The following is a 17,458-nucleotide window of genomic DNA, read 5'->3' on the forward strand; positions in this document are numbered from 1 at the left end:
AAAAGGGGGTAAAACCAGTGATCTAGGCGTTGTATAAATACTGCCATGGAGAAGGATGGAAGTAGGGAGATTTTCATTGAAATCAACCTGCATTGAGCTTCAGACTGTGAAAAACCTTTGCAACCCTGGATCTGTAGGATTCCTGGCACACTGACCCAGAAATCTCACACTTAGCTGTTAAACATTGCTTGATTTTGCAGCCCAAGTGTCACCTCTTACAGGACTGTTCCTTGTCTGATACTTCCCTTAAAGCTGAAGCCAAAGGAGATAGCATGGGATCATGAAGCACAAAAGAGGAAGAGAAGGGGCTATTGATGCTGATGAACAGATTTGTCTTTTGGTTTTTACATTCTGGCTTTTCCATTTCACAAGTTTCATTTGGCTTTAGAAGTTACTTGAGAATTACAGAGATGCTTTCAATTACTCACTAGAGACTGTCTTAATAAACATGAAATGGCTTTCTCCTGGTTCCACTAATACCTATTTTACCCAAGGAGGCCGACTTTTATATTCTTGAAATTAGAAAATGAGAAATGAAAACTCCAGCAAAGCCTAACGCGTGCATTATGCAAACCCTCTCGTGCCCAAACCCTATCCCCTCCATTCCCATCCCAATAAGTAAGTCTGCTCAGTGGGTGCTTGCTACAACTGACCTCATCCTCATTCCCAAGAGGAGGAGGGAGAAGGCAATCTTTATGTTTTGCTTTTGTTTGCTTGAAATAATAAATTCAGGAGGTCTCCCTTGCCAGGGTTTTTCTGCCGTCAGCAGTTTTCTGTTTTGTTTGCCCTCTAAGCTGAACTGAAACCCAAGTCCTCATGGTCGGCTGTAGCCCTGACCCCTTGGCTCCTGGGAGCTGATTAGAAGACAGATCGCCATGGGTCCCTGACATACATGATGACCTAGCCATCCCTCATCCCCAAGACCATATTTCTAAAATACCCACCTCTATAGCATCTGGGTGCTCCATTGCGACCCAGTCAATAACAGACACTAGCCTGTCTGCCACAAACTACTTATAATCTCCTTCCAATTTGAGTCAGGGACCTTAAAGTGTCTGGGTAATTCTAGCCATGTCAGGGGACTCAGAAAAAAAAAAGAAAATGCTCAACTATCAAATTAGATCTCGCTTTGCAGGAAAATACTTTTCAGGGCCTGGGAACTACCAGAGTCCACTGTGGATTTTTACAGAAACTGGAAGCTAATAATCCAAATCCCAAATAATCAGAAACCTCAAATAATGAGACCGAGTTTAGGTCCACTCTGCAAAGGCAACAATCAAGTGCACAGACTGATAAAAAGAATTATTCCAAAAGGCAAACTGCAAGGAATGTATACCAAAGATTTGGGAGAAAGCCGGTAAAATCTTCTACACCAGTCATGACTAGCACACTCTTTGATGAAAACTGACATTTCCAGACGATAACCCCAAAGTTCTGCCAGTCCTGGAATCTGCCAGGAAATATAACATTATATTCTATACTATTTTATTCTGAAAGTCTATTTTCATTGGCCTGCCTGCTTCACAGAGTTATTGGAAGAATCAAACGTGGTGATGTACATGAATGTGCTTGGAAAACTGAGTACTAAACAAGCATAAGATTTCACTACTGCTTTTAATAATTCTTTAAAAGTTGGTAAGCAACATATGGTGTAGACTGTAACTACATCACCCAGTAAATGTTAACCAGAATGGTCAGTTTACCATACTATTCCATTCCCCAAACATTCGGAAGCAAACACAGTTGAAATGAAAACAGATCAAGTGAAAGCATTAACCGTATTGTTGGAGTCCCTGGGTGGTGCAAACAGTTAACACAGTCTGCTGCTAACCGAAAGACTGGAGGTTCGAGTCCACTCAGAGGTGCCTCGGAAGAAAGACCTGGTCAACCACTTCAGAAAAATCAGCCGTTGAAAGCCCTATGGAGCCCAGTTCTACTCTGACACACGTAGGGTCGCCATGAGTCGAAGTCGACTCAACAGTAGCTGGTTTTAACTACCTTGTGATTTTTCTTCGTTCTCAGCAATGTATGCTTCAAGGAAACAGTTTCCACATTGTTAGAGAGCAAAGGTTAGCAAAGGAGACCAACCTGAGGATTCTCAGTGAATTTTTCTTTATAAAGGCACATTAACCAGAGATTTGGGAAGGGACAAGGTAATTTCACCAAACCACGTAAAGAGTTTACTAATACAAGTGCTAGACTGGAGCCAGCCCTCTAAAAGCTAGTCTGAAGACCACTTATGTCTTTGTATCCCCCTAGAGTGCCTGACATGTGAGTTCCACCCAACAAGCGCCCAGTAGATAGCCCTGGAAGGAAAGACAGAAGAAAGGAAGAGAGAAAGAAGAGAAAGATCAGAGCTTCTGACACGGTCACCACTGTCAAACGATAATGCGTCGTAGCTCTTTCTACATTTGTTTCACAGCCTTTCAATTTTTTTCAATTTTTTTTATCTCCTACATGCAAGTTCCTTTGGCCAATCTTTTCTTAATGACGCACAGTGCACACACGTGGCGTTAATTAACGTGACCCTAGTTAAAGTACCGAGAATCATTTTTGCCTTATATTTAATGTCAAATCATTTTGCAGCCCTCATTTAGGACAAAGATGATACAAACACATTCGGTCTGGAGATTGTTGTGGTCTTAACCCCTCCTTTCACTATCTGGCCATCCAAAAAAAGGAGTTGGATGCACTACTTGGAAGAATACGATCAATCATCTAAGTCACCAGCGTTTCATCCTTTACAAGCAGGGGTAATTCTAGAAAGCCATTAAAGGCAGTCAGAAATACCTTAATTTTTTTTTCTAGTATGAAGGACTTTTTCATTAATAATCAGAAAAGGACTGAGGTTGACTTACATAGGCTATGAATATTTGATTCTAGATACTGGTTTTAGCACAATTTACTGCCTCTTTGTATACACTCTTTCTGGAGCATCTTTTTTGAGAAATAACAATCAAAAGGGTCCACACTGCTGAACTGTTAGGGCTAAAAGAGAGATGAAATCTCTCATGCTACCCAAGATGCCAGACCCTTTGGAAGGACTCCAGGAGACAAAGAAGGGATAAGTTTCTTCTGCTGGATGGAGAGAGAGAGTTAGATAGAAACATCCACCCTTGTTGGAAGGAGCCAGTGGCGCAATGGTTGAGCACTGGGCTACTAACTGAAAGGTCAGAGGTTTGAACCCACCAGCCGCTCCTCGGGAGAAAGATGTGGCAGTCTGCTTCCATAAAGATTAAGCCTTGGACACTCTATGGGGCAGGTCTACTCTGTCCTGTAGGGTCGCTATGAATCGGAATCTACCGGACAGCAACGGGTTTGGATTTTTGGTTCCCTTGTTGGAGGCTGGAGTCTAGAGATCTAGCTTTGGACACCAGTTCTTCTCTCCTGCTTAGAGACTTGCTCCTCTAAAAACATACCTGCACAGTTTGTGCAATTTATTAGAGAGAGACTCTGGAAAGTACCAGCACCAAGGACTCTTGACTGCCCACAGCCAGAAGAGAGACTATTTGCTTTCCTCATAACATAGATCCAGAACTCTCTTGCAAGTGGCTAGTACAATTTTGTGAGTTAACCAGAAGGCTGAGCCCCCAACCTGTCCTTTTATTTCCGCTCTGACTCTCCCACCCGGAAAATGTTCCTGGGAGATACTGGTCCAGGGACGCGACTCCTGGACCCTTTCTTAGGTGCGACTATCCAAGGGATCCTTTGGTCCCGCGCAGTCCCATCTCCCTCTTGCTAAAGACAGCTATCCTTACTGCTGGGAGCTTTCTCCGTGTCAACTGCCGTCTCAGGAAGCAGGAGAGGGCTCCAGGGGCGCAGGGCAGAATGGGGAAGTCAGTGCTTCCTGGGCCAGAGTCTGGGGACCCATTCACCCACACCCCTACCCAAAACCACGTATTTTCCCGTCTCCTCCCAGAAGTACCCAAATTCCTTCCACCCTGTCTTAGAGCTAGCCAGGGAATTTCCGCCATCCAGGGACAAGGAGCGATCAGAGCCGGCAGGCATCTTCTGGGCCACTCTGCAAACCAGCATTCGAAGCCGCGCGTGCTGGTCCTCGCCCCGCCCCGGCCCATTCATTCCTGGCGAGTCCCGGGCTTCCAGCCGGCGCCGCGCTCGAGGCACTGCTTCCTTGGGCCATCTCTGCCGCTCGCACCGTGTCGAGTCCCTTATTGTTTTTATACCTTAAAGGTAACCTCAAGAGGATTTCTTCTTTACACTCTTTTTCACACCGCCATCGCACCTTACCCCTTTAATTAAAATAAAACAATTCCGTTTCTCGCATCGTCCTCGGGAAAGCCTTAAGTAGCAAGCTCAAGAAAGAAAATTAATCCCCCCCCCAACTGTCCCACCTCCAGGCAAGCTATCGCTCCGCCAACATCTCCGAGTCTGGCGCCGGCGTCTCCCAGCCCCCACCCCGGCCAGGGAGTCCCCACCTCGCGTCCCCTCACTCCCTACTTCCTCGCAGATACAGAGAAAAGCCCCCTCACCCTTCCGTGGATGCCATGGTCTGGGGAACGCCCCCTCCTCTTCAGCAGAATCCTGCAGCGACTGGCAAAGGAGTGAGCCGGCACCCGGGTGAGCGCGAGAGTGTGGCGCGCAGTATTTAAAGGGGCGCCTCTCCCCGCCCTCCCACGCCCTCTCCGGTAAGCCCTTTAGCGCCTCAACGGGCGCAGCAGGCTCCAGCGGGCGCTAATCCCCCTCCTGGCTCTCCACCGCGAGCGTACTGCGCGCCCCTCCACCGGCCGCGACAGCGCCTGGCGGGCCGCTCGGGGGGCTCGGAGTGTGGCTTCCCAGAGAGAGCGCTGCCCCAGAGGCTGCGGGAGGGCGCGCTGGGACTTAGCGCCGCGGCCGCCGCGGCCGCCGCTGCCACCTGTGCTTGGCTGCGAGGCTCGCTGACTCAAAGAGTGGCGGAGCGCGGGGGAGAAAGCAGGGAGAGGCGGGGGAGTGTGTGTGCGGCTGGGTGTGCGGGGGGAGTGTGTGTGTGTGCGTGCGCGCGGGTGGGGGGGTGTGCGCGCGCCGTGGCTTGGTGCCGGCCGGGGAGGGATTGGAAGGTTTAGCCCCGCCAGAGCTGGGGATTTGCAGGCGATCCCTCTCTATTTTCGTCGTGGGCTGACATCACCCGCGCCGCCGCCTCGGGCGATTCCTTTAACCGACGTCCCCCCCCCCCCATCGCGAGACGCGGCCCCTCCTCGGCCGTCTCTCCCCGCAGCCTCTCGCCATAAATTAGCAAAATAAGAAAAGAGGCCCTGTTGGTCGCCCGGGGAAGCCTGGGCAGCCCGTGGCAGATGCCCAGGATCCAAGGAGTCGCTATTGTTTCTCTTCAAGCCGCGTGGCCCTGGGTTACCCCGCGCGGGGCGGAGCGCAGGCGACGGCGCGGAGACCCGGAATGCCACACTGTCTCCGCCTCCCACGAACAGCTCCGGACGCCCCCTTTATGTCCTGGCACTCCTGCGCCGGCTCACACCCCCACGCTTATACTCACAGACGGGCACACCCACCCCATGCGCCCACTCCCGGGGTCCCGGGCCCCGGGGAACCCACGCGGCAGAAGCGCGCGGGTGGCTCTGCCGAAACGCGGCCCAGCTGTGCATCCTACTCCCCTACCGTGGCCGGAATAAATCTGCGGCCTTCAATTATTCATCGGAATTAATATTAATGTAGCTCCTTGGGGGCGGCGGGCGGGGTGCAGGGGAGGCCGTAGTTTTTTAAACCGAGTGAGGTCGGCATCGGAGGCGGGGGCTGGGAAGGGCGCAGAGGTAGCAGTGGTTTGTGGCGTTGGACGCGTCTCCACCCACTTCGCTCGGCTCCCCGAGGCTTCTGAGCCCCGGGGGCGGCGCGCTGAGACAGATGGGCTCTTGCAAGGGAGGGTCCGAGCCTCCCCGCCGGCTTTACATAATAATGGAGAGCGCAGAGCAGATTTCATTATCTCTGGGACACAGCCGAAGCCTACGACTCCACCACCTGCCGAGCCTTTGACCGCTGAGAAGGAAAGCCTCGCTTTCCTTGTCTGGAAAATAGGACCAAAAATAACTTCCTTTGCAGAGCGGCGGTGAGAATTAAACAGGCTCTCCTAAGAAAGGTTTGCAAAATGTAAAGGCGTCCCGGAGATGTCAGCAGTGCTGAGCCATTCGCTTGGGACCGGTCAGGCTACTCCGGGCGGGGTCTCGGAACCTCACCACTCCATCTGTGTCCGGATTGCGCCCGCCCCTCCATGCTCCTTCCCTGTGACGCGCTTTCTAGTCCTGCGACTGTACTGACCCTTGTCGGAAGACAGAAGGCGGCCGGCCACGTGGAAATTCGCAGAGCAGGTCCGGGGACCGTGCCAAGGGAGATGCAGTACCAGCAGGAAGGTTTGGCTGCTTTACCACTTCCCCGTAGAATAATCTGGCGCAAATTTTTCAACCCATCTGCAAAACGGGAATAAAATCCCAAACCTTGAAGAGTAAAACAAAAAAATAAAAAAACTAAACCTCTGGCCTTGGAGTCCATTCCGACTCATAGCGACCGTACAGGACAGAACAGGGTTTCCAAGGAGCGGCTGGTGAATTCGACCTTTTTGGTTAGCAGCCAGCTCTTAACCACTGTGACACCAGAGCTCCACCTTGAAGAGTTAACAGAACTAAAAGATATGTAAACCTCTTAACCTAGAGTCTTGTGTTCAGTGGATTCTGGTTCATAGGGACCATATGTGTTACAGAGTACAACTGTGCTCCATACTGTTTTCAAAGCTGTGACCTTTCAGAGGCAGATCGCTGGGCCTGTCTCCTGTCGCATCTTTGAGTGGATACAAACCGCCAACCTTTCTGGCCAGTGGTCACGCTTAACCATTTATACCATTCAAGGACTCCTACCTAGAGTCTGACACCCAGTAAACCCTCAAAAAATATTGAGTTAATTCTAAGAGTCCTTGCAGAATAGTTTCTTGGCAAAACATCCCAGGATAACTAGACAGATGAGAAAATAACAAGAAAAAATAAATAAGTAGAAAAATAAACAAACATAAAACCTCTACTGCACACTTCACCTCACAATTAGACTCCAAACCATCTTCCTCCATCCATGCCTTCCTTCATCTCTTCCCTTCTCTCTCCTCTCTGTCTTTCCTGTCTGCCCCATTAGATTAACCAGATCTGTATCTTATTCATCCTAGGATCCTTCATAACCCAAGACACCAAGAGCCGCTCTAATATGGCACTTTCTTTAAAAAAAAAAAAAAGCCTTAACTGTATCCTCATTCTTCATAGTTATTGTTTAATCTGGTAAAACGTGTTTCAAAAAGTAATTTGTAGATGAAAAACTCTTCTTGTGTGTTGGTATTACATTTGAGGACCCCCATCTTCTCTTAAGCCCTGTCAAAGGAAGATGTGCCTTTGAATTTGGAGCTGTCACTTGCACAACCTTTACAGTCTCATATTCTTTTCACAATCTGGGGGTTTTACTTCCCTTTCTGCTGAGGTGACAGCTGGTGAATGAAACCACAGGAATATCTCCCATGATTCCAGCAGTGCTGCTGTTACTAGTTGCCAGAGTCATCTCTGACTCATGGCCATCTTGTGTATAATAGAACAAAACAGAGCCCAGTCCTGTGCCATCCCGTTACCAGTTGCAGACTGGACCGTTGTGATACACAGGGTTTGCACTGGCTGATTTTCGGAAGTAAATCACCAGGTCTTTCTTCCTAATTTGTGTTAGTCTGGAAGATCCGCTGAAACCTGTTTGGCATCACAGCACCACGCAAGCCTCCGCTGACGGATGGATGGTGGCTCTGCATGAGGTGCATTGGTCAGAAATCAAACCTGGATCTCCCAGATGGAAGGTGAGAATTCTACCACCGAACCACTGGTGTCATCATACGTTATATGTATAACCTCATTTAATTCTTAAGATGATCTTCTACAGAAGTTTTACTAGTATTATTACCCCTGCTTTTACAGAGGAGAAAACCAAGGCCAAGAGAAATTAAGGAATTTGCCCAAGCTAGTGGGTGGTTGTATTAGTCAGGGTCCCATCTGGAGCAAGATGACACATTCAAATTAAGTAACCTGGAAAGTTTAATAAAGGGACTGTTCAGAAAGGTATGGGAAAGGTGTAGGGAAACTATAAGGGATAGTGAAGCCCCCCCCCGGCTGGTAATAATGGGGGCACACAATTACACACCCTGAAGGGAGGTTACTGGAATGCAGAGTGGACCCATTAGATTAACCAGATCTATATCTTAATCATCCTAGGAGCTTTCATAACTCAAGACACCAAGAGCTATTCTAACATGGCATGGAGAGGACCACCTGACAGGAGCTGAGACCTGTGTTACCATAGGAAGCCACTTGAAGGGGGCCTGGGAATAAATACCTGGACCTCATTTCCCTCCTGCCCTTCTCTCCCCTCTGGGACTCCCTGTTGGCCAAAGCCAGCTGGAATCCAGAAGACAGGAGAACCCATTGGTATAATTCATATGTAATCCTAGGAGTTCAGCCTCTCTGGGGGACATAGCAGATGGAGGATGGATCTACAGGGCGAAATGGATGAAGCTGGCATAAAGCTGGGGTTTGAAGGCAGGCAGTCTCCCTGCAGAACCTTGCTTTAAATCTCTCTGATACACAACCTGTAGCAATAATAATGTCATCATCATTGTGGCAGGTAGCAGAGAAGAAGAGTCTGCCAGACAAGTTGCTAGAGACCAGAAGGAGGTATGTTCATACCATGGAGGAAGTCACCAGATGGCCTTGAAGGTTCCAATCCTAAATTCTATAATTCTCAGTGTTCTTTCCTCATTATTATGGGAGCTTAGTTGAACCAAAGAAGGGACAAAGACTCTCCCTTCTCCTATGGTGCTCTTCTAAGGAATTCATTCTCTGTCTTGGTTCTCCTTTAGATTGCTTGAGACTGGTTATTCCGTCTTCACATCGGGGAGGGGGAGACTCAATATAGAAAAAAAAAAAAAAACCTACCCTGTTTTCCCATAAAAGGTTATTGAATAAGACCATCCCCTCTCATGATGACAACAGAGGAGAAATGTTCCAATGTTCAAAGTTTATCAGAAGAAAGTGACCTAGAGAGAAATAGCAGCCAACTGACCTAAGGGTTACCCTCGCCAAAAGGGACTGTCATTTTGTAATGTCTGAGAAATATAAATATGACTTTTTCTCCCCATTTCATCTGCCTTGCTCTTTAAGATTATTGATCTCCCAGAACTTAGTAACAAGAAAACCAACCACCATTAGCTCAGTAGGTAGGACGTTCATATTTGTGGTTCTTTGTACGGTCGGAACCATCCAGGGAACACATTTGTCCTTTTGGTGTTTCCATGCAGCTGTCCTAGTAGAGCAAGCAGGCGTGCATTCAAATCCCACACATGTCATTGAGTGGGTCGCTTAATCCCTTTGAGCCTAAATGCTCACCAGTAAAATAGAAACAATTCTTGTAGCTACAAATATTATATATGTAAAGCAGATTTCACGGTGGCTGGTACGTAGTGTGAAGACAAAACGTCTGTCCCTGCCTTCCCCCCCAAAAAACAAGGAATTGCAGGCTCCTTTCCTGGACTAGTCTTCTAAAACTTTGACCCAATCTTTAGGAGGAGAAGACTGTTGAGGTAATTTTTTTAATAAATGAAACAAAAGGGACATTTGGGGCCCTTTCTCCAAGACAATTAACATAAGTATGCTTCTTTTTCAAAATGTGAGCTATTTTTTAGGATGAATAAAAATTATGGTATACTGTTCTTATTTTAGAGGAAACATAACTGAACTATTCTCTGACAGGAGTTCCTGGGTGGTGCAAATCGTTAACGAACTCAGCTGCTAACAAAAAGTTTGGAGGTTCGAGTCCACCCAGAGGTGCCTTGGAAGAAAGTCCTGGCAATCTACTTCAGAAAAGGCACAGTCTTGAAAACCCTATGGAGCAGTTCTACTCTGGCACACATAAAGTCACCATGAGTCAGAGTTGACTCCATGGCAACTGGGCTTTTATTGTATTTTGTTTTTAATTCTCTGACAGAATTGGTCCTGAAGCCAAGAACATCAGAAAGAGAAACTATAAAAGCCTGAAAATATAAAGATTTTAGAAACAGAATCAGATTTTGAGTCCTAACTAGCAGGAGATAAATTTTCATAGTGGCAGCACCAGAGCATTGTATTAAGGATGCTAAGGTGATCACAGTTGCCGTGGCGTCAATTCCAACTCATGGCGACCCTATAGGACAGAGCAGAACTGCCTCACAGGGTTTCCAAGGAGCGGCTGGTGAATTTGAACTGCCGACGTTTTGGTTAGCAGCTAAGCTCTTAACCACTGCACCACCAGGGCTCCAAGGTTGTCACAGTAGAAATTATAAAATAGTCTTCAGAATTAGAGCAACCTGACAACCATCCATCTCACCTGTGTTTGGAGCAGTGCGATTCAAGATGAGTTCATCATTCCCTATTTCTGTTTTGAATTATGCTGAGTAAATCACTTGCCGCTTCTGGGCATCAATGGGGATAGTAATGACACCCATCTACTGGGCTCTTATGAGACCTAATTGAGGCGATGTCACATAAAACACCTAGCACAGTTCCTGGCACGCAGTGGTAACTGCTATCATCTTAATTATGTCAGCCTCCGGCTCTGCCACTTTCAACACCTAGAAGACGGGGGGGCAGCGCTTCAGCTCCAACAGCACAGTGCAGCTACAGATGAGCCAGGCGGCATCCCTGTTTGTCAGATTTTTGGTCACTGAAGAGAGAATAAAGAAGCTCATCCTCTCACATGTGTTTGGAGCAGTAAGATACAAGTTGAGTTCATTCACTCTTTTCTTGTTAACATACATTAGCAAAAGAAAAGGAAGGGCATTCTATTTTTACCTTACTGTCTAAGCTGATGAGGAATGAGATGTTACTTCATAGAAACCTCAATTCAGACCGAGAACTCAGTCTAAATATAATCTATTCTTTGGGCAGAAACCTTCTCATTAAAGTAGAGAGCTGCAAAGGCTGAGACATTTGGTACCTACGCTTATTGCTGGATGAATTCTAATTGAAAGAGTGTGAATTCATTCCATTTATTTAATACAAATGAAGGAGGAAGGGGGACAATGGGGAAAGATGATTGTGAGCCCTCGGTATATCATTCCTCTATGTCAGTATCTTCTATTAAGAAATGACTTGAGGCTAAATGTCAGGGTTAGTACAGATTCTTTATGCCCACCCTAAAAACCATAAAGTTTTGAATTAGAGTGACTGTCTCTTTTTTAGTAGCTTGATCCCCTATAAAGTGGAAATACATTTTGAGAGTGATTGCTGGCATTTTAATTTCTACCCCCTCTTTGTCCTAATCGTTGCAGAGATCGGTAGTTAGGCACCCATCTTCCCTTCCGCTATGTTCTGCTGAGACATTACAAAACTCAGCAATGACTTCCTCTTGATGAGCAAGGAGACACTGCGTGGTGCAAATAGTTAACATGTTCAGCTGCTAACAGAAATGTTGGAGATTCGAGTCCGTCCAGAGGCACCACAGAAGAAAGGCCTGGTGATCTACTTCTAAAAAATCAGCTATGGAGCACAGTTCTACTCTGACACGCATATGGTAACCATGAGTCAGAGCTGACTCGATGGCAACTGGTTGTATGATGGCAAAAGGAAGGATAGAAAAATTTTTCTGAGATTTGTTAGGTTGATCCAAGTTCCACTATGGCTAAATGCTAAGTGATTTGGCTGAAGGACAGAGCCAAGGACTCAGGCCAGACTCTGGTGATCTCAGAAAATCAATGATGTGATCTTTATTCTTTTTTCTCTATTCACTTTTTTATGAAATTACTCTGATAATTCTGAGAGAGTCTTTATATGAAATCACAAAAGTATTTTTCTAATGAATTATTAAGAGAAAGAGAGAGGCATAACAACCAGATAATTTAGTTCTAAATTGAGATTACAGATTCAGGGATTTTTTTTTTTTTTTTTAAATCAAAGATGGAAGAACTAGGATGAATGAAAAATGTGAACGGTAGGCTTTGTATAACTACAGTAAACTGGAAGATATCCCAGTTCTTCACGTCAAGGTTTCATTTATTAGTACCTGAATACTGCTTTATTTGTAACGCCTTGTTCCTCTTTCCACTGAAAATACACAACTCTTCCGGAAATGGGCATATTTTATAATTAACAGCGTTCTTTCTCTTGTGTGTGGAATCACCTTTTCCTAGAAACCATAAGTTCAGGAACATGACACTGTTTTTTGTTGGTTTTCTGAGAATTCAACCTCTGATTTTGTTCTTCACCTCAGAAAAAGACCCAAAACCAAATCCATTTAAAAAAAAAAAAAAAAAAATTGCTGTCGAGTCGATTGCAACTTGTAGCGACCCTATAGGACAGGGTAGAACTGTCCTCATAGGGTTTCCAAGGCTGTAAATCTTCTCGGAAGCAGACTGCCACATCTTTCTCCTGCAGAGCAGCAGGTGGGTTCGAACAGCCGACCATTTGGTTAGCAGCCAAGTGCTTAACCACTGTGCTACCAGGGCTCCCTTTACCTGAGAAAGCTACTCCTTAATTTTATCTACTGACCTTTCTCCCCCCTTTCTCAACAAAGCTCTCCGTCAAACCTAGTCCACAAGCCTCTGAATAAACACTCAGAATTGGAATACGAACATGAAGTGAGCCCTAAAAAAACTCCACCACTGAGACTGTCTTTTAAAATGCCGGGCCTCGGCACATCCGGGCAGAGCCCTGCCAGGAACAGCAAGTCCTGCTGCCAAGAAAAGCAAAAACAGACCACAAATTGCTACCAAACCACTCCAAAATGTTCCACAGTTCCAACAGCCCTGAAAAGATAAACTTCTCCAAGCCCCAGGGATCTAAACTATTACACTGAAAATTTTCACAGGATCCTAAAGAAGGGGAAGAAAATAAGGAAAGATACAAAATCTGTCTCATTTCTTTGCATCTTGCATTGGCTGCCAGCTTTTTTCTTTTAACTCATCTTGTCTTCATTTAAGATCATGCTGTGTTAGAACAATCTGCAGTTGTGTCAATACAATGAGACTCAAGGTCTTCATTCATGTCCAGGTTAGAAAGACAACAGAAAAAAATCAAAGTCAGAGCCAAGGACTCTACTGGATGACCTCACTAACGACTCCTAGCGCACACTCTAGGAATTTATGGAGTGTGAGATATGCAGTGTGGTCCTGGCCATGGTTTCTCCTTCAGTTCTCCCAGATTCCTAAGTGGTCCTGAAGGATGTGACTTTGTCTCTATCTCCAGCCTCATGTCACACCACTTCTATACTCACTCTTTCCCCTGCAGTCTCACTGGTTTTCTGTTGCTGTTTGCTGCTGTCGAGTCAGCCCCTGACTCATGGAAACCCCATACACAATGGAATGAAAGACCACCTGGTCCTATGCCATCCCCATTATCGGTTGCAGATCAGACTGTTGGGTTCCATAGGGTTTTAATTGGCTGATTTTCGCAAGTAGATTTCCAGGCCTTTCTTCCTAATTTGTCTTGGTCTGGAAGCTCTGCTAAAACCTGTCAGCATCATAGCAACATGCAAGCCTCCACTGATAGATGGGTGGTGGCTGTGCATGAGGTGAATTGGCTTCTAGCACTTCCTTAAACATGCCAGGAGCCCTCCTCCTCAAGGTCTTTGCACATACTGTTCCCTCTGTTCGGAATGCTCTTCCTCACTCTCCTCCTTCCTTCTAGTGGTTAACTCCTTAACTCACTTCCCCAGGGAGCCGAGCCTTTTCCTCCATTCTCTCCATGTTAATTCTGTCCCCCCTATTGTAAATGCTTACAGTATGCTGTATTTTGTGTCCTAGGACTTACCATACTTTCTAATTTTTGCATGTTCTTCTGGGATTATATAACTGAGGGCAAGCACCGTGTCTGTTTTGTCCAACTTTAGTCTTCCTGGAGGACCCCTAGTGGCCCAACAGTTAAGCGCTTAGCTGCTAACCAAAAGTTCATTTGAATCCATGAAGCTGCTCCACAGCAAAAAGACCTGGCAGTCTACTCCCGTAAAGATTGCAGCCTAGAAAACTCTATGTGGCATTCTACTTTGTCACATGGGGTCGCTATGAGTCGGAATCCACTCGATGACACCTAATAACAACAACAGTCTTCCTGGTGTTTGGCACATAGTAAGCACTCAATACATTTTTGTTGATGAATGAATGACAGACAAGTGGAAAATCAATAAAATCACAATTCTTGATGGAATTCAGGATAAAAGAGGTTTTATCCACTAACAGTCTGATATAGGAAGTAAATGTGAAAAGCATGTTAGGTTTTGAGCAGGTGATAACTGATAACATGAAAATTCTTAAACTACAAAAAACTATAAAGATTAATATTCAAATCCCATATTCATAGTTCCAAAGGATAGCATGTATTATACGAAAGGAGAGGTCTGGATGGCTGCAAATTTCCTACTTCTCCACCTGGGCCTGTTGTTGTTAGGTACCATTGAGTTGATTTCGACTCACAGCAAGCCTTATGACAGAGTAGAACTGCCCCACAGGGTTTCCTAGGCTGTAATCTTTACAAGAGCGGATCATCAGGTCTTTTCTCCTGCAGAGTCTCTGGGGGGTTCAAACCACCAAACTTTAGGTTAGCAGCGAACCGCTTAGCCATTATGTCACAGTGGCGCCTTAGCTGGACCTGGTCCCTTTTAGTAAGTGCATCTTGTACACCCCCCCCCCACACACACATGTACATATGTATGTGGGGAAATGTATTAAAAATTCTCTGCAGGAGCTAGCACTTTGTCTCTGAAATTAATCCAGACAACTCCCACTTACACAAGTCCATTGCTCCTTACGCTGAACATTCCTGACTCTTTCCACCTTTGACCCCCATTTATTTCCGCCCATCCTTTCCAGTTATTGACCCTACTCCATGGATTACTAAATATATTTCCACATGCTTGGATCTCAACAGCAGTGTAAACCTTCCTTTCATCTCCCTGTCTCTCATAAGGTTCGCATGACTGGTTTCTCAACCTCCAGTCTCCTCCTCTTGAAGAACAATAAAACAACAATGACCGTAATGGCACCCAATACCGCTGTTCTTCATACTAACTGTTGCAGCCATTGCCTCACTGTATCCTCATATTTCATTCCCGTTTATGGATGAGGCAACTGTAGAATAGAGATTAACATGCTCAAGGTCACACTGTGTAAGTGACAAAGCTGGAATTTGAGCTCAGGCTCGATTGTCTAACCACTGCCCTCTGTCTAGCACAGCCAGCCTTCTGGACTTCCCCAGAATTCTTCTATCCTTTCACTCTCCTGGCAACATCTAATGGGCTTGATGTTTGAAAATGGTCAATAAGGAGCCAAATTAATTCTAGCATTTGAGATTCCCCCCTAATTGGTCTTATCTTTTTCTTTATGTTTTATTTTTGGTGAAAATATATACAGCATAACCTGCTCCCATTCAACAGTTTCTAGACCTAATGATCAGTGACATTGGTTACATTCTTTACATTGTCTCACCATTCTCGATATTTCTGTTCTAGTTGTTTTACTCTTATTGACTTAAAACTCCCTGCCCTCCAACCTTCTTGTCTATGCTTTAAAATAGCTGTTGTCCATTTAGCCGAATTAGATAATTTTTTAAAAGAACGCTATACTCAGTGGTGACAATCTTTACTTTTTGAGATAGACTGTTACTTAGTTTAAAGGTGACTTTAGGGGATATCTTCAAGATTTGAAGAATAACTCAAGGTAATAGTCTCGGGGACTCCTCTGTCCTCAAGAGGTCCATTAAGTCTAGATTCTTTAAGAATTTGAAGATCTATTCCACATTTTTCTCTCTTTCTATCTGGATACATCTATTGTGCCACCAATTATAACGTTGAGTATCGAATAAAAACCAAACTCACTGCCGTCAAGTCGATTCTGACTCATAGTGACCCTATAGGACAGAGTAGAACTGCCCTGTAGGGTTTCCAAGGAGTGCCTGGTGGATTCGAACTGCTGACGTTTTGGTTAATAGCTGTAGCTCTTAATCACTACACCACCAGGGTTTCAGGATGTTTGGTAGTTGTAACTAATTGGGCTTATCTTGACTGGTCTCACCTTGGCTGACCAACCTGACCCATCACTGGAATAAAAGGGTCAGTGTTGGGAAATAATCAACCCTTTTGTAAACCAGTCCCCCCCATGCCTAATCTTATGTATTTTCCAAGCTCTTTCCTTACTTACAGTATCCTATTTCCTTTCCAATCATCACTACAAAGACTCAATTGAAGTTCCAGCTACCCTATGAATGAAAGGTTAACTGAAAACTCTGGCCTACTTGGATCACTCTTTCCTCTCAATTCCTGTTGAAGTTTATAGATGAGAACACAGTGTCAGTTGACTATTCAGTTATTCTTTAAAGTCCATTTAATGTGTGAACCTGGCCTCTCCCAAGGAAAGTAAGATTCTTGCCCACATAATATATATTTTTCTTAAATTTTATTAATTTGATTTTATTAATTTAATCACTGCCCTCTAGCCAAAGACCACCAGAACCACACCTATAGTTGAACAAGTTGTATTTATTGCTCCTTGCAGTGAGGGAGAAAGCACATCATGGGGAACGGTAGAGTGTCTTATTAGGAGAATGTGAGGAAGAACTTGTGAGATTTGGGCTTGTGTTAGGTGATTTTGGGGAGGTTACCAGGAAGTGGGGCTTTGCTGTCAGGATGCTGGGGGTAGTGTTATAATTGCCTATCTTAATAAACCTTGAATAGAGGCTAAAGGTGTAATTGGTAAAGAAGCAGCAGTCACTCATACTAACCAGGAGGAGGGGATATTTGGTATTTTTGTGGTTTGCATAGTAATCTTGCTTTTGTCTGTTCTCAGACAAGATACACAGTGGTCTTGTTTTTGTCTTGATCCGTCACAGTCACAAAATGATCTTAACTTTGGACAAGGAAGAAACTGACACGGCCAAGACCCTGATTTGGACTTTTAGCCTCTAGAACTGTGAGAAAATTAATTTTTGTTCTTTGTGGTTGTTATGTGCCGTCAAGTTGATTCTGACTCATAATGATCCTATATAACAGAGTATGCCCCATAGGGTTTCCTAGGCTGTAATCTTTACAGGAGCAAGGTCTTATCTCCCGCAGAGCAGCTAAGGGAATTTGAACCTCTGACCTATCTATTCTTTAAAGCCACTCGATTGTAGTATTTGTGTTACAGCTGCATGAGGTAACTAAGATAGCACCCTTTGTGTGAGTGCAGTGTGGACTATAGACACAAAGATGTGGAGGCAGCCCTGGCTCTGCCAGGTATTACTGGCATCAAACCATATGCCACATACTATGTTCACTGCTTTACACAGTATCTCACTTAATTGTTATAGCTCCCCTAAAAAACATCTTATTACGCCAATTTAACAGATGATAAAACTGAGGTAGGGAGGCTAAGAACTTGCCAAAGATCACTTAGAAGTTGTAAGACAAGAATCTGAAGTGAGATCTCTCTGATTCAACCTCC

At 45.2% G+C, this 17,458-nt stretch overlaps 1 protein-coding gene across 1 annotated transcript in view; it reads right to left on the reverse strand.

The window, feature by feature from the left end:
* The window catches only part of SLC1A2 (solute carrier family 1 member 2), a 189,247-nt gene extending 184,663 nt beyond the window's left edge, over positions 1–4,584 (reverse strand). The window contains exon 1 of the mRNA XM_004369797.3: positions 4,491–4,584. Within this exon, the coding sequence (XP_004369854.1) occupies positions 4,491–4,507 (17 nt within the window). The 5' untranslated portion in view covers positions 4,508–4,584. The remainder of the gene's footprint in view (positions 1–4,490) is intronic.
* Between the last annotated feature and the right edge of the window lie 12,874 nt (positions 4,585–17,458).

The sequence above is a fragment of the Trichechus manatus genome, unplaced genomic scaffold (genome assembly GCF_000243295.1).
Source record: "Trichechus manatus latirostris isolate Lorelei unplaced genomic scaffold, TriManLat1.0 scaffold00006, whole genome shotgun sequence".
Taxonomy (NCBI): domain Eukaryota; kingdom Metazoa; phylum Chordata; class Mammalia; order Sirenia; family Trichechidae; genus Trichechus; species Trichechus manatus.